At 43.6% G+C, this 26,201-nt stretch overlaps 1 protein-coding gene across 5 annotated transcripts in view; it reads left to right on the forward strand.

The window, feature by feature from the left end:
- Positions 1–26,201, forward strand: part of PIGN (phosphatidylinositol glycan anchor biosynthesis class N) — a 318,676-nt gene that overhangs the window by 37,816 nt on the left and 254,659 nt on the right. For all 5 annotated transcript variants that reach the window (XM_075585879.1, XM_075585877.1, XM_075585878.1 and 2 more), the window contains 4 exons: positions 615–739; positions 7,045–7,175; positions 8,460–8,573; positions 12,536–12,576. In XM_075585879.1, coding sequence (XP_075441994.1) covers positions 615–739; positions 7,045–7,175; positions 8,460–8,573; positions 12,536–12,576 — 411 coding nt within the window. The remainder of the gene's footprint in view (positions 1–614; positions 740–7,044; positions 7,176–8,459; positions 8,574–12,535; positions 12,577–26,201) is intronic.

Below are 26,201 nucleotides of genomic sequence, written 5' to 3' on the forward strand. Positions count from 1 at the left end.
GCAGCAGAAGAGGACCAAAGATACAAAGTTTGTGGGGAAGATCATGTGACCAGGCAGTCACCAGATACAATTGGTGCACTGCTAGAGAGAGGGCAGGGCTCAAAAAGGGGTGTGCCAGAGCCTGTTTCAGAAGAGGAAGGGAATGTGACTTTGTAAATGGTTGTTATAGAAACAAAAAATGCTTGTTACATTATAATACATAAAAATGTAATTCAGAGTTGTTTAAAGAAAAACGCTATCAATATTTTCTCGTAGTACAGAACCGATTTATTAAAAGAAAAACACTTGTAGGATATTGCTTTGTCTGCAGCTTTAAAGTTAACATTAACCTATAAAGAGAAAATAGGAGTTAAGAAGAAGGCCCCTATTATAGCACTACTAAATAATAGTGGCCTTCTTCTTAACTCCTATTTTCTCTTTATAGGTTTCTTTTGTTCACATGTAATTAGCCACAGCACCCCAATCTCCATCAGACAGTAGCAAGAGTGTTTTTCTCCTTCCCCTTTCCCCCATTTGAACCTTAAAGTTAACATGGTATTATTTACCCAAACTTTATGAAAAGATGCTTAACTTTGTAACAAAATGGTTTAACAAGTTGTTTATTTTTCATCTAGATTTTCTTTGATTCCGCCCGCAGTAACCAAACACTGTTAAATAAACTGAATGAGGAGAAGATTGTGTTTTTCCTGCACCTGCTTGGATTGGATACCAATGGTCATGCTCACAGACCTGGCTCAAGGTGGGTAGGTTGTTCTCTTCCAGTGCTGAAAATTATATATTTCAGTTACAATTTAGTCTTTGATCCAGGCACACATCTAATGTATCACAGCTAAGGGATCAAGAAAGTACAGCATTTCCTGATTTAAGATTACAGTAAAAGTGAAACTTCCTGTGTAATTATTTCCCCAATAAGAGTTTGTAAGCAAACTGCTATGTTGGCATAAGTATGAATCTTGTAAGAGGTCAATAATGTGCTGGTATCGTTTACTTATTTATGACACATGTAACATTATCTTCATCCTTATGGAGAGCGAAAAATTAAGTAAGAGTCATACCATTACTCAAAAACAGTAAGCTTGACCCTACCTGTCTTTCTAACTATCGACCTGTTTCCCTCCTGCCTTTTGCCTCTAAACTCCTTGAACGTCTTGTATTCTCTCGCCTGCTCCATTTTCTCAACACCTATTCTCTCCTAGACCCTCTACAATCTGGCTTCCATATTGCTCACTCCACTGAAACAGCCCTCACTAAAATAATTATGACCTCCATGCTGCCAAAGACAGAGGTCATTACACTCTGCTCATATTACTCGATCACTCTGCAGCATTTGATACCGTGGACCACCCTCTCCTCCTTCACATTCTCCATACTCTCGATATTCATAACAAAGCTTTCTCCTGGATCTCCTCTTACCTCTCCCATCGTACTTTCAGTGTCTCTTCTGCTAACACCTCCTCCTCTATCGATCTCTCTCTGTGGGGGTACCCCAGGGCTCTGTCCTGTGACTTCTCCTCTTTTCTCTGTACGCACTCTCTCTAGGTGACCTAATTATATATCTTGGGTTCAAATATCACCTCTATGCTGACGTCACACAAATTTACTTTTCAAACCCTGACCTTTCACCTGCTGTACAGACCAAAGTTTCTGAATGTCTCTCTGCGATATCATCCTGGATGGCCTTCCACCGACTTAAACTCAACTTGTCAAAAACAGAGCTCATATTTCATCCCAAACCTGGCCCCACTACCTCCTTCCACATTACTGTTGGAAGTTCTGTCATACACCCAGTAGCGCAAGCACGCTGCGTAGGGGTCCCACTCGACTCCTCTCACATTCTCCTCTCACATTCACAACGAATCTAAAACCTGACACTTTTTCCTCTGCAATATTACGAAGATAAGCTCTTTCCTCTATTGCTCCACTGCTAAAACTCTGACACATTCTCTCCCGTCTCGATTACTGTAACCTCCTGCTGTCCAGCCTTCTTGCCTCTCACATGTCTCCCCTTCAATCTATCTTAAACACTGCTGCCAGAATCACTCTACTTTTTACTAAATCTGTCTCAGCATCTCCCCTGCTGAAATCACTCTCCTGGCTTCCTATCAAATCCCGCATCTCACACTCAATTCTCCTCATCACTTTCAAAGCTTTACTATTCTGCCTCTCCTTACATCTTAGCCCTAATTTCTCGCTATACACCATCCCGACTCTTGCGTTCTGCTCAAGGATGTCTTCTCTCTACCCCCTTTGTATCTAAAGCCCTCTCCCGCCTAAATCCTTCTCATTGACTGCCCCACACCTCTGGAATGCCTTTCCCCTCAATACCCGACTAGCACCCTCTCTATCAACCTTTAAGATCCACTTTTAAACACACCTGCTTAATGAAGCATATAAGTAGCTCCATGACTAATACAATACACGATACATAAAGCTTGGCCCCCTGCAGACGCACTTACCAGAATTCCCTCCTACTGTCTCTGTACGTTCTTCCTACCAATTAGATTCTAAGCTCTTCGGAGCAGGGACTGCTCTTCCTAAATGTAAATGTTTATGTCTGAAGCACTTTTCCCCACGATCTGTTATTTGTATTATTTGTTATTTATATGATTGTCACATGTATTACTTCTGTGAAGCGCTATGTACATTAATGGCGCTATATAAATAAATACTGTACATACATACATATTTGAGTGTGCTGTGATGTTTCAATACAGAATTATTACAGGACAAGCGTGCCACAACATAGATCCATAAGCTCATTTACTGTATGTTTTATTTATTCCAGTCTAATTGTTTGTTATATATTGAAACTTTCAAATATATGAATGGTTTCAACAAAGTACAGAAGGGAAGCGTATTTAATTGAAAGAGAAGTGCTAGAAGTAGCGGTCATGGTCTGAAGTTTGAGGTTGGCAGGCTCAGAGAAAATGGGAATGTGTGCTGTATTCATGGAATAGCCTCCCGACAGAGGTGGTGCAGGTTAATACATTAAGGGAATAAAGAAATGTTTGGGATAAACGCAAGGCTAAAAATCAAAGAAAGCCAAGGATCAAATTGGGTCTGATGTTTGACAGCAGATAGGAAAATAGACAGACTAGGTGTGGGGCGTTCTGCTGTTAAATTCAATGTGTCTCTTGTTCTAGTGTCTAGGCTTTTTCCTCCAGAATTTCTTTAGTTTTAGTGCTACCAGAATAATAACGTTACTGGAACGTGCAACATTTCATTACTTCTCATATGCACTCACTTCAGAAGATTGCATTGTGAACATGGTAACCATACAGGAGTGGGAAGACAGGGGGGATTCTTGTTTTCTTCTCCTTGGGGACTTGAACTGCCATATTGATGACCCCTCTCTCCCTTGGGCTTCCTGCTTTCTCTCTCTAACCTTTTATTTTGACCTTAACCAATGGACTGCAGCCAGCACCCACAAGGATGGCCACTACCTGGACCTCGTGTAAACAAAAAAAGTTCTCTGATTTCTCCATTTCCCCCTTTCCTCTCTCTGACCATCATCTAATCTAATTTTCTCTCTCTCACTTCTCTCCTTCTCCACCTCTATCTACCCCTCGTTTCTGCCCAGACCTATGTTTCATTAATCTACCGGCTCTTGACTCCACTTTGCACTCCTCCCTCTCTGCTCTCTGCTCTGCTGCAGACTCTGACAACCTGGTCATGAACTGCAACTCTGCCCTATCCTCCTCTCTTGATCTACATGCCCCTCTTTCTCTTTGCCACTTTCGCCCTTCTAATCGCAGACTCTGGCTAAACTGCAACACACGCATGCTTCGCTCTGGCACTTGCTCCTCTGAATGCCTCAGGAGGAAATCTCATATTCTCGCAGATTTCCTTCACTACAACGTATCCTATCCTGTTTCAACTAAACCCTCTCCCAGGCTAAATAAGCCTACTTTTTGTCACTAATCAACACTCGCCAATCTAACAAATGCTTCCTCTTGTCTGTCTTTGGCTCTCTACTCAGACCACAGTCTGTTACCTGTCTTTCTTCCTCGATTTCACCTCAGGACATTGACTATTTCAAGACAAATGTGGATTCCATTCGCCAAGACATTCCCTCTGTATCCAACTCATATTTTACACCAGCTCTTCCTAACTCTCCTCCTGTCTTTCTTGATTCTTTCCCCTCTGTGACAGAGGAGGGCGTGTTGCTACTGATTTCCTCTTCTCCCTCTACCACTTGCTTTCTTGACCCCATTCCCTCCCATCTCCTCAAACCTCTTGCTCCTACTTTAATCCCTATGTCCACACACATTTTAAACTCCTCCCTCCAATCTGGATAGTCGACCCTACCTGTCTCTCTAATTATCATGCGGTCTCCCTCCTTACTTTTGGCTCTAAATGCCTTGAACTCCTTGTATTCTCTTGCCTGCTCCATTTTCTTACTTCCTATCCTCTCCTACTGTAGATCCTCTACAACCTGGCTTCCTCACTGCACACTCCACTGAAACAGCCCTCACCAAAATAACTAATGACCTCCATGCTGCAAAAGATAAAGGTCGTTATACTCTGCTCATATTACTCATATTACTCATATTACTCAACCCTTCTGCATGCTTTTGATACTGTGGACCACCCTGTTCTCCTTCACATTCTCCATACTCTTGGTATCCATAACAGAGCTCTATCCTGGATCTCTAACCTCCCATTGTACTTTCAGTGTCTCATTTGTTAACAGCACATCCTCCTCTGTTGATCTCTCTGTGGGGGTACCCCATGGGTCTGTTCTGGGACCTCTTCTCTTTTCTATTTACACATTCTCTCTAGGTGACCTTCACATTTCTTGGGTTCAAATATCACCTCTATGCAGATAATACACAAATTTGCCTTTCTAAAGGTAAACTCCAGACCTTACACCTGCTGTACAGACCACATTTTCTGAATGTCTCTCCGCTATATCATTTCGGATTGCCCTCCGCTGACTCAAACTTAATATGCCAAAGATGAATCTCCTTTATACTTCCTCCAAAGCCTGGCCCTACTGCCCATTCTACATTACTTTTGGCAGCACTATCATACACTCAGCATCACAAGTATGCTGCCTAGAGATCACATTTGACTCCTTCACATTGTGCTCTCATTTACCTTGTACCTAAAACCTGTTGTTTTTTCCTCCGTAACATTTGAAATATATGCCCTTACCACTGTCGCTCTACTGCTAAAAGTCTAACAACGGACCTCATTCTCGACTACTGTAACCCCTCCTCCTGCTGTCCGGCCTTCCTGCCCATCACCTGTCTACCCTACAATCTTTCCTAAACGCTGCTGCTAGAATAACTTTAAACTCCTAAATCTGTCTCAGCATCTCTCCTACTGAAATCACTCCTGGCTTCCTATTAAATCCCATATTACTTACAAAATTCTCCTCCTCTCATTTTAGGCGATACACTCTTCTGCCCCTCCTTACATCTAAGACCTAATTTCTTGCTATACACCATCCCGACTCTTGCGTTCTACTCAAGTATGTCTCCTGTCTACCCCTTTTGTATCTAAAGCCCTCTCCCACCTAAAATGTTTCTCCCTCACTGCCCCGCATCTCTGGAATGCCCTTCTCCTCAATATCCAACTAGCACTCTCTCTCCACCTTTAAGACCCATCTTAAAACACACCTCTTCAACAAAGCATATGGGTAGCTCCCTTGGCGGATACTATACATCTCAGATTATTTTACCATGACCCCCATGCAGACGCCCTTTTCTTAAAACTCTTCTACTGTGTCTGTAAGTTGTCCCCACTTAGATTGTAAGCTCTTCGGGGCATGGACTAGTTTTCCTACAGTAATGTTACTTTTATGTCTGAAGCGCTTATTCCCATTATGTGTTCTATTATTATTATGTCACGTGTATTACTGCTGTGAAGCGCTATGCACATGGAATCCGCTATATAAATAAAGACATATATACGTATATGTGGATATGTCTTTGCTTATTGTCACATAGCTTATAGCTCTACTTTGGTCTATTTAGATTGGGAAACTTACACTGGCATCTCCAGCATTGTAAGTGCACTGAAAATGCTTCTCCCCCCCCCAAGAATGTCAATATTCATAGTTTAATTTGGGTTTCTTCATACACTATATTTATACAGCTTCTGCCTGTTTATTTTTGATGATATTCCAGTGAGTCATTAATGCCTGTGACTTTTATTAAATTGTGGTTGGCCCCACATGTCTGTTCTCATGAACATATGCAGGGAAAACAACAGTTAATCAATGATTTAATTTGATGCATATTGGTGTTGACATTTTGATTTAGCACGTCAATTACACACATTTGACAGGGACTGACAGATGACATGCTGGTATTTTAAAGCAGTTATTCTCTGTGGTAGTATAAGTTTTATACCACAAGATTTTTTTTCTACAAGAAAAGTGTGTGTGAGTGTGTGTACGTATGTATGTATATATATATATATATATATATATATATATATATATATATATATATATATATATATATATATATATATGTATGTATATATATAGACCATACGATACCGGTTGCAACACGACATCAAGGGACAGCACGCAGGTAAGTAAATCAAAAATGTTCTTCCGGCGATGTTACAATGAAATTGATTATTGAAGCTCGGCTAACACGGTACTGATACCTCTACATGTATGTATGTGTGTATATATATGTATATATATATATGTATATATATTCTCTCTTTACTTTTCCATTACAACTGTCTCATAATAAATTCCCAGACAATGCAGAAACACACCATACTTTACCCCTAATTCAGAAAAGAAACCCCTACTATACTGCTCCTTATCTGTAACGTGAGGCATTTACTTTCCTGGAGAATTCACCTTCGTGTTCACACAGTAACATAGTCTTCAGCAAATAGATGGGACAAGAAGGTCATACTTGTCTTCAAACATCCTCAGATCTTTCCATGAGACAGAATATTCATCTCTAGGTTTCCTACGAGTATATATGGTGAAAGCTGAACCTAATGCACCTTTTTTTCCTCTTATCTGCTTGTCATTTCAATGAATTGTTTTCTGATCAATTCCTGAAATAGGGAGTACAAAGAAAATGTGAAGAAAGTCGATGAAGGAGTCAAAGAAATGGTTGCCCTGATTGAAGACTTTTATGGAAATGATGCTAAAACAGCCTTTGTCTTCACCTCTGACCATGGGATGACAGACTGGGGTGAGCAAACTCACGTGTGTATAGTATGGTTATTGTTAACTCTTTTATACATATTTTGTCGATTTTTGATTTATTTCACTGATATTCTCCTTTTGTGAAAACATTCTTTTCTCTTGTAAAAACATCAGCTGAAGAAAAACACATGATACAATGCGCTGTTTTTCAATTGGAGAAAAAAATGACATTTTCTTGAGTCACTCTGCTGTCTACTACCCATAGCAGTGCATGGGTAAAAGCAACATAACATCTACAGTGGGGTTTTTGTAAAGTTCACGTATCGCTGCACACGCAGAAGTTATAAGCCTGAATATGAAACCATTAGTAACAGCTGGTGATGCATATAGTTACATAGTAGATTAGATTGAAAAAAAGACATGCGTACATCAAGTTCAACCTATGCTAAATTTCGATGACAGATACTTTATCCTATATCTATACTTACTTATTGATCTAGAGGAAGGCAAACAAAAACCCCCAGTGACATACCATCCAATGATATCTCATAAGGGGAAAAATAAATTCCTTCCTGACTCCAAATATTGTCAATCAGATTACTCCCTGGATCAGCATCCTTCCCATGTTTACTTTTTTGGTATATCCCTGTATTCTTTTCCTTTCTAAAAAAAGATGTCCAGCCATTTTTTGAAGATATTTATTGTATGTGTCATCACAGTCTCCATGGGTAATGAATTCCACATTGTAACTACCCTTTCCTTTGTTGCTGGTTAAATCTCCTCTCCTCCAACCTTAAGGGATGCCCCTGTGTTGTTTGTACTGCCCTTAGGAGGATGAATATATAGCATACTACATTACAAACCTCCCTTATGTTATAATTTCATAGCTTCCATGTAGAGACATTTGGGATTCAGTTAAAGATTGCTGCTAAGTATTGCTATAAACCAAATGAATCAGACCGCTCTCCTATAATGTAGTCCTAAGAAAACATAGCAGCAGGTGCATAGAGGTATATGATATATAGCATACAGATTTGACCCAAGAAGAGTCAGAAAGAAACCCCTAACACAGTGCACTCAATGCCAATATGATTAATGTTATGGCAACAGTGGCCCATCAAGAAATACCTCCTCTAGGTCAATAACATAACCACTAAGGGATAGGTAATATAGAAACTGAAAATAATAAATTTTTATTAAGATCAAAATATAATAACAGTAATAGTTAAAAATATATACAAAAGTTATTATTAAAATTCCCCGTAGTGGAGTAGTCGTAGAGAACTGTTAATGATACAAATAAATTGATCCTATAATGTTGTATCTGCAGGGTCTCATGGAGCTGGTCACCCCTCAGAGACCTTGACACCATTGGTTGTTTGGGGAGCTGGAGTGCATTATCCAAGGAACGTGCAATTGCAAAACGTTGACGACACCTCAAAACGTATGTAGTCCCACAACTATTACCTACGTATCACTTCCCATCAAAAGGTACTAGGGCTGAGATTTATCAAGTGTGATGTGGGATATCGAGCCTGTTCTGGTGGTAACTACTGTACTATTGACTTGGATGACTGTTATGGCCAGAACGAGTGACAGACGACACCGCATCGTGCCTAATTTCAGCCAGAATATTCTGTGTTTTTTGAATATTTATGAAAGCAGCCCAATAAATTCAGCAGAGTTTAAAAAATGTAGGAGAAGTTACATTCTGGAACATCTTCACGAAAAAGGAACATTACAGTACATTTTCATGACTTTAAATTCAAAGATGGGCCCATTACCAAAGGTCAGAAATGGGCATTATTATGTTAACTTTTAATGACCCAAAACAGCCAATCTCATGTTTATGCCCACGTATGTCGTTCTAGTATATTGCTATGCTTTCTATGTGCTTCAGTTGAGTCAATGAGTGGCTTTAGGTTTGACCAATGCAATTGAGGGGACACTGCACATAGGTTTTAAATAAATAAAATAATGGTTGGTGAAGGAAGTAGAGTCTGACACAGATGTTTCTCAACGTAGATTTAGTTTTCTTTAAGCCTCAGCAAGCAATTAGGATACAGCTCTGTCCTCGTGATGAGGACAGACTCTTTGGTTTTTAAACAAAGGAATCTTATTCAGGGCGTACTTGTTATACCTTCTAAAAGCTGTCACACTAATCATTATTTCATCTAGCATTCTCTGTGCATGCTCCAAATACCTCCCATCTTCTATAACTGTATCTTCTTTGTTTAGTGTTATCTGTTGCTGGGCCTTGCTGTGTGGGATGCATGTTAAAAGTTTTGCTGTTCTGTCTTGTATCAGGAACTCCAAGGTTGGCTACATAGCTGAATTTTTGCTTTATTTATGCTACCTTGTTTCTTTGAGACATTAACTAATTCCTTGCCGGTTCCCACTGGCCAAGGTTTAAACAGTCTCTCTTCTTATAAACAATCACAGTGGCCCTTGTTACCCAGAATCCTCTGAGGGTAAAGTCCAGGGGTGTTTCAGGTCCTATAGTTGGCTATCCGCAAATGTGGTCTGTCTGTAAGGATAGGGTTAAAAAACAATGATGTACAGTAATGCTATATTTCAATGTTTGCTTCTGTAAATGGAGTATTTTTATTCACCCTGCGTCATTTAAACACACTAGATCTAAATAATTAACCTTTGTTCAAGAAATCAGTTGTAGGAAATCCAAATAACACTTGACATACATTTGCTGATGGTGCTAAATGACACTTTTTGCTATTGTTATGGAGTATATTCCATCATCTTGATACATAATTTGATACACATCTTATATTCTTGTTACCATGGTGACGTCACGTGACCCCGCAACGTCATTTGACGCCAGAGGTAAGTGGGTGCGCAAGCAGGGAGGGAGAGCAGGCAGGGTGGTGCAGGGGGAAAAAATGTGTGCACCCCTGCTTTAAGACATGGTAAGGTGTCCAGAGTCTCTATCCAGCCCCAATCTCGAGTCAGGTTCCTACATGGGTTTTTGGGTTTAGCGAACTGCAGATACGGTTACACCGCAGTCCTGGTCAGTGTTGGATCGCTTAGCTCTTAGTTGTGCTGTTCAGCCAGGACACGCATGAGATCACAGTGTGGGGTTCGGAACCCCTGCCCAAGAGTAAGCTCAAAAATGGTGCAAGATCTATCTCAGCATTTAAACCCCTTGGAGTGAGTGTCTTAAGGCGGTGGATCCAAAAGGTTTCCCTTTTGAGTAGTTCTGATCCCCTATCACCTCCCCTCCAGTGTGGTAACACATGTTCAATGGCCTTAAAATTAAGACAAGTCGGTTCTCCACCATGAAATTCTGTAAAATGCTTTGGTATGCTGTGATTTATAAGTTTTCTCTTAATGCCACTCAGGTGTTCAATAATCCTAGTTCTTATAGGTCTAGTAGTTTTTCCTATGTATTGTAACTTGCAGGAACATTCCAGCAGATAGACTACATGGTCTGTCCTGCAAGTTATAAAAGTGTCAATATCAAAGACTTCACCTGTGACATTAGAACCAAATTTAGTTGTATTTGATGACTTGAACCGACATGCCTTACAGCTTGTACCACCAAAAAAACGTCCTGTGAGTAGATTAATCATATGAGCCAAGACACATTCTGAAAATTCATTGAATTCATTACGTCTGCACTTATTTGTGTACCATTTGTTTTCTTTTCCCCATATGCTCCCCCTGGATTGTTTGAGATACTGCTTTAACCGTTGGAACCCGTAAAACAGGTCCCACCAGGAGGTTTTGAGCTGGGTGTAAAAACACTATCTTTTTCATCACCTTAACACTTGTATTTATATTTTAATTTTAATTTTATCACATTTTCTTTTAAGTTGTTCGCGCCTTTATCACTTTTTTCACAATATACAAGAGTAAGCTTTAACATCAGTAACTACAGCGCTTTCCAATTAGGATAAAGATTATAAGAGGGTTAGATCAGGACTGAGCTACCATTCCCTGATGAAGCGGAGTTAATCTGGCAAAATGTGTGGGAGTGGAGAGGTAGAGGATTGACCGGAGGGTGTTTCCAGCTCCCACTGATGTCGCAGGAGTACACGTTCAGCACGTTCAGCACGAGAGAGTGGAAGGACAGTGTGCGCATGCGAACGCTGGCAGAACAGCACAACTAAGAGCTAAGTGATCCAACGCTGACCGGGAATACGGGGAAACCAAGTCTGCAGCTCAACTAAACCCAGGAACCCATGTCGGACCATGACTCGAGAGGGGGGCTGGAAAGAGAGACTCCGGACACCTTACCATGCCTTAAAGAATGTGTAAATTGTGAGTGAGACCATGGAATGCTTTACAGTATATTTGATACTTTTAGAACATATTGCACTATTGCTTCTCTTGTCTTCTCGTCCCATTTTTTTTGTTCCTCTTATATGATCCATATGAGTTTGTCTGTCATAGTAAGGAGCACACGTTCTTGAACTTTTTATAGACATTTGGACTTACCCCAAGTGGAGGGTGAACTTTTCAGTGCTGCACCAGCTGTGTATTGTTTGTTGTCTGCACTTATTGTTTCTGGTCATTAGATTTATCATTGATTAGACACATTTATCCTCAGAGTATAATCCAAGAATAAAAGTTTCATATCGTTTAACAGTATATTCATGTTCTTCCTGCTTTTTGTGAAGTGCTGATAAATCTTAGAAATCACATAATAAATCTTAGAGACTTACAATCCACCTTGTGAAGTGCATTATTATCAGTAGACAAAACAGCCCGGGACATTTAATGTACCACCCAGTGATTCACAGGGAATTGATGAGATATGTTTTTTGTGAGTGATGGGAACATACTTGAGGATTGTTTTTTTAACAACACTGAAAAGGAAGTTTCTGCCTGATATAACAGCATTAAGCATCACTGTGCTGCACTCTGTTCACAATTTACTTAGGCTCGTTTTCCTTTGAAGAAATGGAGCTTATGCTTTTTTTCCTTTGTTCTTCAAGTGTGCAGTCATACATAGCAATGCCATATATTACAGCAGATTCATGTTTGATAAGAGGGTTCTGAGTCATAATGCATACTCAAACTGTGGGGCATAATAATAATGTTCATTTTTAATCTCTAACACTCGCCTTCAAAACTAACAACCAACTGTTAGGTCATATCAACTTTGCAACATAGTGTGAACATTTTAGTCCATCTATTAATTATTATATATTTTTGTTATTCAAAACTACAGTAAAGAGCTCCAAAGTTGAAATAGAAGGTATGGTAGACCTACACACTTCCAGCCTAGCCAGGTTTGCTTTTTCTAAGTGTGCATGGAACTGTGGGCTAAATGACTTTTATTTTCTGTCCCGTTTTATGTTTCTACCCATGTAGAATCTGCAGATCACATATTAAAAATAAATAACATGTAATTATGCTATGGCAATGGTCTTGCATGTCTTTCAGAATGGGAGCTGGAAAACTTGACGAGGCTTGATGTCAACCAGGTACGTGACCCAAATTCTTGAGATTTGTGGTTCCTAAGTTAAATTGTAATTTTAATGGAAACATTTTGATATGCAAGTGTGAGACTCCATCCACATATTTACATCAAGCCAGGCTGAGACAGTTTTGCGGATTGAGACAGTCCAAGTGATTTGGTCGATCATGAGAGTCTAAACCCTTCTGTTCAGACGGTTTTCCTTCCGTGCTCCCCTTAGATACAGTAAGTGAGTGTTGGTAGTGCTGTGGTGGCTGATGAGACCACATACTGTATACATTGTTCAAGAAACAGAACATATAGTCCAAGATTGGTGCAACAGAAGAAATCCAGAGATATAGCAGATCTCATAACATTAAGGACATCGGATTCCTAGTATGAAACTTATGTATAACTCCTTAAGAGCACTTGACAATGTTGTCATCCCAATAAGAGTTCATAAGCACGTGACTGCCAATTTGGCTTAAATCTTAAAGTGGGATTTATTGGGTAGTAGGGGGACACAAAACCAAAGGCTAAGGACCCCCTTTTCCCCAACCACACTCAAATAAAGTCACAGAACAATATGGGTAATGCAATAAGTATAATATCAAAGTCCACTCCCTGTTGATAACAGCTGGAAGGAGCAGGGAATCCATGTAGGCGTGCATCCATCTTGATTGAAGATCAGGAAAAGAACCCTCTAGGGAGGAAAGTGGAGCACAGCCCAGAGACAAAAAAAGCAGGAACCAGCAAACTAGAGGTTAAAAACTCATTTAATGATCCAAAAGGGGGGAGACACCATAAAAATACACCAACCACCCACTCTGACGCGTTTTGGGCAAAGCCCTTTGGGGCTTGGTGTGGGTGGTTGGTGTATTTTTATGGTGTCTCCCCCCTTTTGGATCATTAAAGGAGTTTTTAACCTCTAGTTTGCTGGTTCCTGCTTTTTTTGTCTCTGGGCTGTGCTCCACTTTCCTCTCTAGAGGGTTCTTTTCCTGTATACATTCTTACAGATACAGTATTCATTTTGTAGGGTGTACTGTGCCACTATCCCGCTATGCTAAAGAGAGGTCTGAAAGATAAATTGTCAGGGCTTCTTGAAACCCCCATGTAGAGAAGATGAGGAACACAGGGTAAAATGGGAATCTATCCTGTACTTCAGAATGAAGGTGAAACACCCTGCTGTCAAGTCTTGAGTACAGAATTATTGGTGGGTCAGCAGCCCTACTTACCCATCAAAAAACAAAGTTTTGCATTCGCACAAGATTTTGTTTCCAAATTTTGTGAAATTAGTGCTTTACAAGTACAGCTCAACCCCGTTATAATGCGATCCGTTAAAACGCGAATCCGCGTATAATGCGATGCAAGCGTGGCTCCCAATTTTCGTATTTATGAATACTTTACAACACGATTATTGGAATCTTTAATACTTTACAGTACACTGCATACAATTGTACATTATTTTTAACGCGATCCGCTTATAACGCCATGTGGTTATTTGCACCCCAAGCACAGCGTTATAAGGGGGTTGAGCTGTAATGGCTAAGGATCATAAAAGTATACAGTATGTTGAGCGAGAAGCATAGGGGAAAAATTGTTACTGTTTTCTGTGACATCATAACAAAGCAGGAATGGTCCTTAGAGATTGTTTAATTACCTTAGATCCTCAGTTACCTTTGCATAGTTTATACAGTATGCTTATATTTTCTATGCTGTGTGCTTTGAATGTTTAATTATGATTTGTAACATGATAAATATGCCATCTCTAGACACATTAGAGGTTGATTTGGCATAGTCCCTATTTGCATTCGGTTTTATGGTTCAGCGTCAACAAATAAATTGATTTGTATAAATGCATGTAAAAAATGTAAGCCTTTGCAAATATATTGTTGCAAATGTCTCAAAGGAGTACCTTACAGCAGTGGTGCGCAAGTGGGGGAGGGGGGCAAAATTAAATGCCGGGGGATTGCGTGAGTACCCTGCAACTCTAAACTTACCTTCACTCTGCCAGAGTCAGGACTCGTGTCCATGTCAACGTGGCGTTAAATGACGCCACGTGGTCATGTGACATGGCGTCACATGCGTCAAATGACGTCACGTGACGTCACATGACCCCGCTAGGTAAAGGGGAGGGGCGCACCACTGGAGCAGAACAGGCAGAGGGGGCGCAGCAAAAAAAGTTTGCGCGCCCCTGCCTACAGGAATATTAGCTGTTGTTTTGTTTTGCGTATAGATGCATTGCAACCTGACATTGTTTTTACAGCGCACAACATATTTTACGTTCTTGTTCCTTGCACACATTTTGCACGTTCTGAACATTTTCATCTATATATATAAAATTGAATTTTGTGAGGTTGGTGCTAAATGTGGTGAATCTGATTGGTCCTCAGCCTCTGGCCAATCAGATTGGTGGCTCCATGACGTCACCCAACTGCCACTCTCTTCTTCTCCTCACCCGCAGCTCGCCTCACCCAACTGAGACACACACACTCCTCTACACCCAGCTAACCTCCCCACCGGCTCCCCCCCCATCAACCCTCCCAGCTCACCTCCCCCCAGGGAATCCACCAGGCTCACCCGAGCCCCGGCCAGCAGCAGCATGCGGGTAGTGTCGGGAAACTGCCGCCGCCTCCAGCCGCCTCTCCCCCACCACACCGTTTCTCAGCAGCGCCTCACCTCCCCACCCGCTGCCGACACAGATGCGCGCGGGGGGGGGACCACACACTCACTGACTGACACACACACACTGACTGACTGACTGACTGACACACACTGACTGACTGACTGACTGACACACACTGACTGACTGACACACACTCACTGACTGACACACACACTCACTGACTGACACACACACTCACTGACTGACACACACACACTCACTGACTGACACACACACTCACTGACTGACACACACACTCACTGACTGACAGACACACACACACTTACCCCCTCAGTCAGCTCAGCTGCCAAACACACGGGGGGCACGGAGCTGTGAACAGGGAGAGGGGAACGGAGCTGTGAACGGGGGACAGGGAGGTGGGAAACAAAGCATTGAATGGGGGGGAATCGGAGCTGTGAACAGTGGGGGGAGCGGGGCGCAGCTCTGAACAGCTGTGAAGAAGGGGGGAAGGGAGTTGAGAGGGAGGATGGGGGAGCCAGAACATTACATCACGGGCAACGCCGGGTATATCAGCTAGTTATATATAACAAAAAAAAGGTGCTGTATTTAATCCTGTTACAAGGACATATACAATTATGCTAATTACCATATTAAACAAACAATGCAATATTATTACATGTCTGACTTAATCAGTGTCCTATCCGTGCTCCTTCTCATTATACAACAGAACTCCACAAATGATTAGCTACTGTCATCCCCTGAAAAGTCATTGCTGTTCAGTGTGGCTTCTAATAGTCAGGGTGTGCCAGAAGTGCACAATTCTGTCATTAACAGCCAGAGTTGTCCTTGTGGTGCCTTTATTCATTAACAGAAACGTCCATCTCACATGCAAGCACCATTTTCCAGGCTTATGGATTTCTTTTATTTTTCTCTCTTTCCTCTGCACATCTTCATTTTGTGTAATTGATCTTTGCATTTTTCTCTCAATGCCTGCTTTTCCAGTATTGCCAACCTGGTTCCGTGTTATAAGATTGGATTCCAGTTCTGATTATTTCAGTTTCAATTTTCCACGGAGGATAGAATTTTCCAGGACAAAATGGCGGGCAGCCGCAGTAGGGGATTCGTGACAAAATGAATAACTGTTGAACATTGCTTCAACTCAATGAAAGCCAGTAGAGAAAGAACAAGATGTCTCGGGGGACGCGCGTGACATCATCGCGAATGCACTTTTGCTAGGATAGCTCCATGCACTCCACCAATATAATTTAATATTACCCTCGATCGGCCCCTTCTCCCAAGCCACAGACCGCTGCAGCAGGCGGGGAAGCAGCGGAGATGTCCCACGAGAACGACGGGAAGCCGGGGACCCCGGATCTCTCCCGTTTTGGATGGGTTCAGTCGGCGACGGCTGACAAGGGGAGGAAACATAAAGATGGTGCCAATCTAGAGCGCACGAGAGCGCGCAGCACCAACCCCAGAAAAGCAGGATGCTGGAACAGAAGGAGAAGCCCTGAAGAGACGAGCAACACTGATAAACCCAGCAAACAGGAACACTGCAGTGAAAGAATCAGAGGTGAGAGCTGCTGCTGAGAGAGAGAGTCACTGCAGAGGAAGACACAGTGATCACAAAGCAGGATCTGCAATGTATACTTAGAGAAATGCAAGTGTCTTTCCAGTCAGCTCTGGACAGAGCTGTAGCAGAATTTAACTCAGAGGTTGCTTCACAGGCTAAGAGAACCACGCAGCTGGAAAATAAAATGGACGTTGCCTTACACAACCAAGTAAATATGGATGATGAGGTCCTGCGTCTCAGCGAAGATGAGGGCTATGCGAGATGGTATGGATGATCTTGAGAAAAGGGAACGAAGGTAGAACCTACAGATCCGCCATATCCCGGAGTCAGTGTCTGCGGAACCACTGCAGCCATATCTTAAAAGGCTCTTCCTGTCAATATATCCCCAACTACAAGACAATGAACTTATGATGGACAGAGCTCACAGAGCTTTGGGACCGAGATTTAACGATCCAAAAAAAGCAGAGATGTGGTCCTAAGGCTCCATTAATATACAACCAAAGAAAAGATTATAAAGGGATGCAGAAATAGAGACTCGGTTGAATTCGAAAACGACTCTATCTAGATTTTTCAGGACCTGTCCAGGCTGACAATAGATCGATGAAGAGGACTGCGCCCGGTAACAGCGATAGTTCAGGAAAAAGGGATTTGTATCGATGGGCCTTCCCATTCCGTCTTATAGTCAACCACGAGGGCAAACAGATCTCGCTCCATTATCCTAAGGAATCTGCTCTTTTTCTATCAGCTCTAAATTTGGCCCCAAAGATAGATCAGACGACAACAAGGAGCTCGTAGTGAGAATACGGAGGATGATCGATCGAGTGAGCAATTGCCCGGAGATGAAAGAATTAAGACCGGCGGTGCCTCTGGAGAGGCCCCGTTGGGTTTCTCTGAGTTCGTGTCCGAAGCGGTTTCCCTTGCCGATGGTCAGGCAACACAAAACGACGCAAAGAAATCTGTTTCCCCTTTTTGTTTTTTATATTTTATTATAGGGATGGTTCTATCTGTGACCTGGGGTCTTTTGCTCAAGGCCAGAGTCCTGATCTGTCGCAGATGATATGTTGATGAAGCTGGGGAATGAGTATACTAGGGACACGTGTGGTTGGTGAGTGGGCCTCGGCCCTAGGACTATGAAGGGACAGAGAATTTTGAGGGGTTGGACACCACACTTGCACCCAGGTTACAGACACAAAGAACGACACGCTCCATCAAAGGACAAGGGCAAACTCTACCTGAAATTATTTAGACTCTATACATTTATAGTGGTATCATAGTAGGAAAAGTTATATGCTGTATGTTTATGTAGTGCAGAATAAGTAGGAATTGTTGTATTTGTTAAGTTTCTATATTCTGACCAAATCACGGCATAGGTCCGATCGGTAGGCTGGGAGTGGGAGGGAGACCTGTATGCCCGATGTCAGGACGCCCCCAGAAGAGCCATATGCCCGCCAGGCCAGACTAAGTACAGACTAAGTACAAGTACAACTTTCGCATGAGAGAGAGAGAGAGATATGACACCGGGAATGACTAGCCAAGTCCCATTGAAATTAGTGTCCCTGAATATTAAGGTTTTAAATAGTAATGGTAAACGTAGATTGGCCCTAAAAGAATTCAGAAAACTGAAAGCGGATATTGTTTTTCAGTAAGGGACGCATTTCGATACCAAGGAACCCCTAAACACCTTTAGCAGGAAATGCCCTATAGCATTTTATTCGTCTTTTACCAGTAGGAAAAGGGTGGTTACGATTTTGATAAAACAGGGTATCCCATTCCAGACTCTGGAGGTCAAGAGAGACCAATGAGGGAGGTCACTTGTTGTCTATGGTCTTCTCTCAGATCTAGATATTACACTAGTGAACATATACGCGACTAACGAGAGACAAATTGATTTTCTATGGGTAACATTGGAGTCAATGGGAGATAATCGAGAACAGTTATATATTTTAAGAGGCAATTTTAATATGGTACCGGACCCAGATATGGACAAGTCCACACATCCAGGGCATTCTCATTTTGCAATGACATACAGTGTAGCAAAGACATTTAGATTGCTAATTAAAGGATTTGGACTGTTGGACGCCTGGCGCTGCTCACATTAAGGGCAGAGAGATTATTCCTTTTATTCGCCCCACACGATTCGTATTCTAGACTCGATAATATTTTTGTATCTCCAAATTTCCTAGAAGTATTGGTCCACTCAGATATAGGGCCTATCACGTGGTCGGACAACGCCCCAGTGGCAATCCTGTTAACCCACCATTCGCAAAGATTCAATAATTTCATTGGAGAATGAATGATTCTTTACTAAACTATCCGGAGATAGCACACAAAATTTCACTTTTCACTTAAAAATTTTTTTTTGGTTTAGCAATGGGTCTGTAGAATCAACAGCGATTCTATGGGAGGCACATAAGGCCACGATGGCTTATTTCAATAGTATCATACAGAAAGAGAATAAAAATGGAAAAACAAAAATATTTAACGGGAAAAATTATAAAGTTAGAAAGCTCATGTAACGGGTATTCCCCCCCCCAATCGCAGATCTAGTGTGTGTGCGGAGAACATGCAATGTTACCAGGTGTGGTGCATATACCTGCAGGCTCACAGGAGGCCTGAGCCTCCGCTAGTGAGAGCCTGGGGTGAATCCTCTGGAACGTTTCTTGGTTTCAGCGCCTCCACCTATATAGGATTCTATGGAAATGTAGAATGGCCCTAACATAGGAACCCACCCAGAAACCACATACACCAGTATTATGGATAACAGGTTTACTGAATGAATAAACGATAACTAATACATAACAATTATACTCATAACATCACACCCAATAACATGTGTCCCTCTCTAGAGGAGACACTACTGCGTCGCACAGGATGCTTTCCCAACACCAGGTGATCCCACCCAGTGCCCATAGAAACCCCACCCAATGTCCCGCACTCTTGCAGAGAGGCAATGGGTGACTGTGCAGTCACTATTATACTAAGGGCCCATTGGTGCACTTGTATATGTATAGTACCTGCCGAGCACTCCGGTGCTCGGAGCAGCAACAACTTCACAAAGGATCAGTCGTTCTGGATCCCGTCTGATCCGGTCCGGTGAATCCTTGCTTGGGGTCCGCCAGGGGCGATCCCACCCTGGAGATAGTCTCTGATCTCTGGGTATCGACTTGCACCCAGACCTCTTCACTGGAACTGCAGCATCCGCTGATCCCTATCTAACACTGGCACTACATGACACGGTCCCTAACCTAGGGCCTGTCCCTGTAGCACCACAAACTGGGGAGTGAGGACCTACCTGGGACCTAAGGGGTTAACTGGCCTATCTTGCCCCCCCTAGCTCTTCCCGGTCCTGACTCTAACCAACTAGTACCTGCAGTAACGCACTGCCACTTACTTGGTCCGTGCAGCAACCGTGCTGCACAAACACTGTGCCTGCCTGCCAGACCTCACAGCACTGACAGCCGTGACTCTGACAAGACAGCACTCACTAAGGGCAGAGTCCCTAACTGGGGCCGTCCCTATCAATTACCCACTAACCTGGTGGGGAGTTGGGGCCTACCTAGGAGAGGGGGGACCTATATGCGATGCAGGAGCTTCACTCGCTCCCTGCACCCTTCCTTCCCCTTCTGCTCCGCTGCTACAACTGACTGCGTAGCTGCAAGCCCAAACAATGTATCTCCTTTCTCCCTCTAGAGATCCTTGGCCCTCATTGGCCACACTAAGGCACCTAGTGTGCTTGGCCCCTAAGCCTCATGGGAGTTGTAGTCCCGTGGAGGCTGCAATTACATTGGGGCCGCGTGCGCGCCTTCCCTGCGCCTGCGCGAATCCCTAATGGCCGCCGCAACCTCTCCTGTACGGTCCCTGCCCTCACGCAACTGTTCCCTGGCTCTAGGGTACCTTCTGCGCATGCGCGACTCTGTCGGTCCGCCGGGGGCTTACTGCGCATGCGCGAACTGATGCGCAATGGCGGCACCCTCCTCACCCGGCTCCGATCGCGCTGGGAGCCCTGTGACGTGCATGCGGCCTTGGCAACCGGCCGCACGCGTCCCCGGAAACCCCCGAGCCGGGGCCTGACCGCCCTCACCCCTGCGATCGCCGGGCGGTGCCGCCATTTGACTCGGCTGCACCCGCGATCGTCAGCAAGGTGAGGGGGGTGCTGACAGGCTGGGGAGACCTGGCTACACTCACATAAAAAAAAAAATCCGTTGAGGAAAGTGTATAAGATTTTGAACCAGGCAAGGGAGGAATTTAAGAGGTTACAATTGGAGGATGTAGAGAAGGCCCTTAAGTGGACTAGCAGACGTATTATGACAAGGGTGATAAGGCAGATTGTCTATTAGCAAACAAACTTAGAGGGATCAGGGTGAGGGCCTCGGTTCCCGCTATTAGGATAAAAGGTGGAGGAGTGACTTACAACCCATCAAGGATCGCAGAGGAATTTGCTAAATTCTACACGGAACTTTATGATCTAGATAATTCAACCCTGAATGCTAAAGTTCCATGCTTGACCCAGATTGAGGACTATCTGAGAGATTGTGCCCTCCCAAAATTGACGGAGGAAGATCATAATATTTTAAACACAAAAATAACTCCGGTAGAACTGGGGAGAGCGGTTGGTTCTTTGAAACCATTGAAGACACCGGGCTCAGATGGTTTTTCCAAATCTGTACTATAATAATTTTATAGGAATTTTAGGGCCTTGTCTGTTGGATCTATTTAATGATTTTCTCAGCGGAAAACAAATCCCTCCACAGATAACAAGGCCAATATAGTGGTGATCCCTAAAGAGGGGAAAGATCCTTTATGTTGTGGTAGCTACAGGCCAATCTCACTGCTTAAGGCTAAGGCCCCGTTGCACGCATCCGCTGTCTTGCTTGCCGGTGGCGCGTGCAACTCACTGCACCGCGATCTGCGGTCTGCAGGAAACTTTTTTTGGAGCGGGGGGGGGGGGGGGCGTGACCAAACGGGTCGGGTGGGCGGGGCCATGACGAGGGGGGGGGCGCGGCCGTGACTTGTGTGTCTGTGTGCTGGAGTGGAATATATAAAACATTGTGGAGATATGTCAGATTGATCGGGTGCTGTAAAGTCCCGTCCGCAGCCCTACCCCCCCCTCCTAGTTTGCCCTGAAGCCGGGGCCCGTCCCCCAGGCCCTGCATGTAAATGAGTGAGAGGACAGGCAGTAAATACATGTGTCCCCTGTGAGCCTCCAGCAGGGCTCTGCTACCAAGCACAGACTGCTTCATTCCCAGAGATAAATACCTCTGAGCTTTTACACAACCCTCCTCCCCTCATCATTGGCTGACGCGTGCACCACGTGACGCATCAGCACTGCAAAATACAAGGAGCTTGTAGCTCCAGCAGGCTGACGCGTCACAGCACGTAGTCAGCTGTGCAGTTAGGAGGGACTGGGACCGCCTCGGGAGGATACCATGTGATGATGGGGAATGCGCACGCGGCCGCACGCACTGCCGGACGCAACGGGACCCAAGCCTAACACAGGTTTGAAAATCTATAGCAAAATTTTAGCCAACAGGTTGATTCCAATACACCCAAGACTAATTCACTATGATCGGGTTGGATTTGTGAGCGAACGCCAGGCATTAGACAACACAAGAAAAATTATTAATGTTATTGACCAGACATATAAGTCTAAACTGAAAGCTATGCTGCTGAGCTTAGACGTGGAGAAAGCGTTTGATAGGATTAGTTGGGACTTCCTAGATTAAACAGTAGATGTATTTGGATTTTCCAGATCTTTTTTACAGTGAGTTTGGGCTCTCTAATCAGTCGCCAACAGCCACCCTGAAGTTTCCAGGTGGGGAGGGGAACCTAATAACAATTAAAAATGGGACTAGGCAGGGGTGCCCCATTTCTCCCCTTCTTTATGCTCTGACAATTGAGCCTCTCGCAGCCACTATCAGGGCCTCCCCAAATATACAAGGGATTAAAATAAAAGACGTGTGCAAGAAAATATCGATTTTTGCAGATGATATTATTCTTAAAATATCTAACCAATTGACGTCCCTTCCGAATCTGCAGTCCACCCTTTGGGAGTTTGGTGAGCTCTCTGGGTATAAAGTAAATATGGGAAAATCGGAAGCTTTAAATTTGATGTTAACTGAAAAGGAGGTGAAGGTGCTTAAACGGCACTTTGACTATCAATGGAAAAAGACCCATTTGAAATATCTAGGGATTTATTTTACCAGAGATTATAATTTATTATATAAATATAATTACCCTGACCTATTCGCAAAAATAAAAAAAAAAGATGTACAAGCCTGGAATTCTCATTGTATTTCCTGGATAGGGCGTATAACTGCAGTTATGATGAATATTCTCCCTAGACTTTTGTACTATTTTCAGACATTACCGATATCTGTTCCTCACTCAAATGTAAAAGTAATTCAGAATCGAATGATGCAGTTTATTTGGAAACACAAACAACCGAGAATAGCTAGGTCAATTATGTTGGATGCTAAGGAAGGAGGTGGTATGGCAGTTCCAAATATTTTAAAATATTACCCTATTTCCTCGATTCTAAGACGCCATCGATTCTAAGACGCCATCGATTCTAAGACGCACCCTTGATTTAATAAAAAAAAAAATTGGGGGAAAATCCCCACTATATTAAATGTGTAGATTTTTTTTTTTTTTTTTTTAAACTAGCAGACAATAGCACACATTTATCTGAGGGGAGGGAAGGAAGGAGGCGGGGGAGGGAAGGAAGGAGGCGGGGGAGGGAAGGAAGGAGGCGGGGGAGGGAAGGAAGGAGGCGGGGAGGGAAGGAAGGGCAGGGGGGGAGGGAAGGAAGGGTGGGGGGGATGGAAGGAAGGGCGGGGGGGAGGGAAGGAAGGGCAGGGGGGGAGGGAAGGAAGGGCAGGGGGGGAGGGAAGGAAGGGCAGGGGGGGAAGGGAGGGGGGGAAGGTGAAGGAGAGAATGGAAGGAAGAGGGGGAGGGAGAGAATGGAGGGACATACAGAGACAGACACACACACACACAGAGACAGACAGACACACACACAGACAGGGAGACACACACAGAGAGACAGACACAGAGAATCAGATGGGGGAGGGGGGGCTTGTGGTGCATGCAGCCGAACACACACTGCTCTTTCTGTGTGGGGGCCGGCACTTCCAGCAAGCAGAGCGGCGGGGGGGGGGGGGGGGGGGTGAGAGGGGTGCGGAGGCACAGGGCATGCAGCGGGACACACGGCTCTGCTCCTTCTGTGTTGGGACCATCACTTGGAGCAAGGGGGGGGTTGTCTGAGTCGCGGAGCATGCGGGGGGGAGGTGGCGGAGTCGAGGAGGAAACCTCCGATAGCAGCAAGCGGGGGAAACCACCGATAGCAGCTTTAAGTTAAACGCTGAAAGCTGCTGTGGCTTCTTCTGCAGCGCCCCCTGGCTGATTTGTTTATTAATTTTTTCAGTACATCGATTGTAAGACGCAGTCCTATTTCAGCCATGTGAAAATGGGGGGAAAAAGTGCATCTTACAATCGAGGAAATACGATATATAGCCTCCCATATGAAACAAATGGTTTACTGGCACTCCCCTAGAGGAGTTTATGCCTGGGTGGATCTGGAGAGCTCGCTAAAAAGCCCGGTTGGACTGTCTTCTTTATTATGGTAAAGTTCTGGGACGGGGCCCGGGAGACAGTTGGAGCCGACTGTAATTAGATTTACTTTGAATATCTGGCAGATGGCAAAAAAGAAATATAAGGTTACGTCGATCCCTGCTAGGCTCGTGCCCCTGTTCGGTAATCCAGGGTGTTACCCCAAGTTTTCGGGGTCATGATTTTGAAATTTGGAGACATAGAGGCATTCTGGAGGTCAGAGATTTATTAGAAAAAGACAAGCTAATGTCTTTCGAGGAATTAATGAGAAAGTATGGTCTGCCCCAAATTGAGCTGTTTAGGTATATACAGGTCCAACACTTTGTGTGCCAGGGTTTCTATGAAGAGAAGACAAAAGAACAACGCACATAGTGAAGCACAATTAAAAAAGTGAATTTACTAAATGGTAATAAGTTCTGCGTACATCAGAATAGATAAAATCAAGCAATGGATTAGTGGGGTTACCACACAGAGGGACGGCTGGAAACGTTGCTCTTCACCCGATGTAGGGGAGGGAACAGATAAAATCAAGCAATGGATTAGTGGGGTTACCACCCTGAAGAATTCCCTGAAGAAGTAACTTTTTGTTACGAAACGCGTTGGAATGTGTTTCTGCTCATTTTTTATACCCATTTGTAGCCAAGAGTACCCTTGGTTTGTTTCTTTCTGTCCCGTGACACCTTTTCCCGTTTTGTGTGCTGTGCGCCGCTGTGGACGCTCCTCTGGACACTGCAGTGGAGGGGAAGTCCGTGACGTCATCGGCAGGCGCCCCACGAGGTGGAGTGGTGTGCTGTCGGCGTTTGGCAGTGGTGGTACTAACGGAGGCTGCTGTGCCTTGCTACGGGACTTGTGTGCGGGACTCAATACTGTGAACTTACCAGCTTATCACCCTGAGACGGAGGGAGTGTACTCCACGGATCCAGAGGGTCCTCCTGTTTGGATTGACGACCGCTGGTCTCCTGTTCCCTCCCCTACATCGGGTGAAGAGCAACGTTTCCAGCCGTCCCTCTGTGTGGTAACCCCACTAATCCATTGCTTGATTTTATCTATTCTGATGTACGCAGAACTTATTACCCTTTAGTAAAATTCACTTTTTTAATTGCGCTTCACTATGTGCGTTGTGCACCCTGTTCTTTTGTCTTTTCTCCAGTTCTAGGGGTGTCGAGCCACCCCTCAAGAAAGGCTGCAGACGCATCCTTAGTGTTTTACACTTACAAGGTCCACAATATTGTTTATTTCACATTGTATTCACATTGTATGTCACACCATTTATTAGCTGTGCACCTTCACCCCCTTTTTTTTTTTTACTCTTTTCTATGAAGAGGAATTTCCTAGATGTACACATTTTGAAGATTTATGTAAAACAAAAAAATACCAAAGAGGTTTGATATAATTTCTGTACCAGGAGCTAGCCCTTAAAAAAGATACCCAGAACCATAAATATACGAACCAGTGGGCTCTGGATTTCTAGACTGAAATAACAAGGGAGGACTGGGAAGATATATAGGAGAATGCTGGTAAAACCTCTATATGTACGGTAACAAAAGAGAATATATATAAAATGTTGTTACGTTGGTAGTACACCCCCAAAATATTAAAGCAGATGTTCCCGGGGACCTCGGATAGATGTTGGAGAGGTTGAGGACAAATAGGAGATTTGGCACATATCTGGTATTGTCCAGTAATGCAGACGTACTGGAGGACAGTTTTTAAACTAATAAAAGATGTGACTGACATAAAAATCCCACTAGATCCAGTTCTGTTCATTCTGGCTAAACCTAGAATTTACCCAGGAAGAATTGAATCATCATACACAAAAATTGATTCTGCATATTCAAACGGCAGC

Source organism: Ascaphus truei, chromosome 2 (genome assembly GCF_040206685.1).
Source record: "Ascaphus truei isolate aAscTru1 chromosome 2, aAscTru1.hap1, whole genome shotgun sequence".
Classification (NCBI taxonomy): domain Eukaryota; kingdom Metazoa; phylum Chordata; class Amphibia; order Anura; family Ascaphidae; genus Ascaphus; species Ascaphus truei.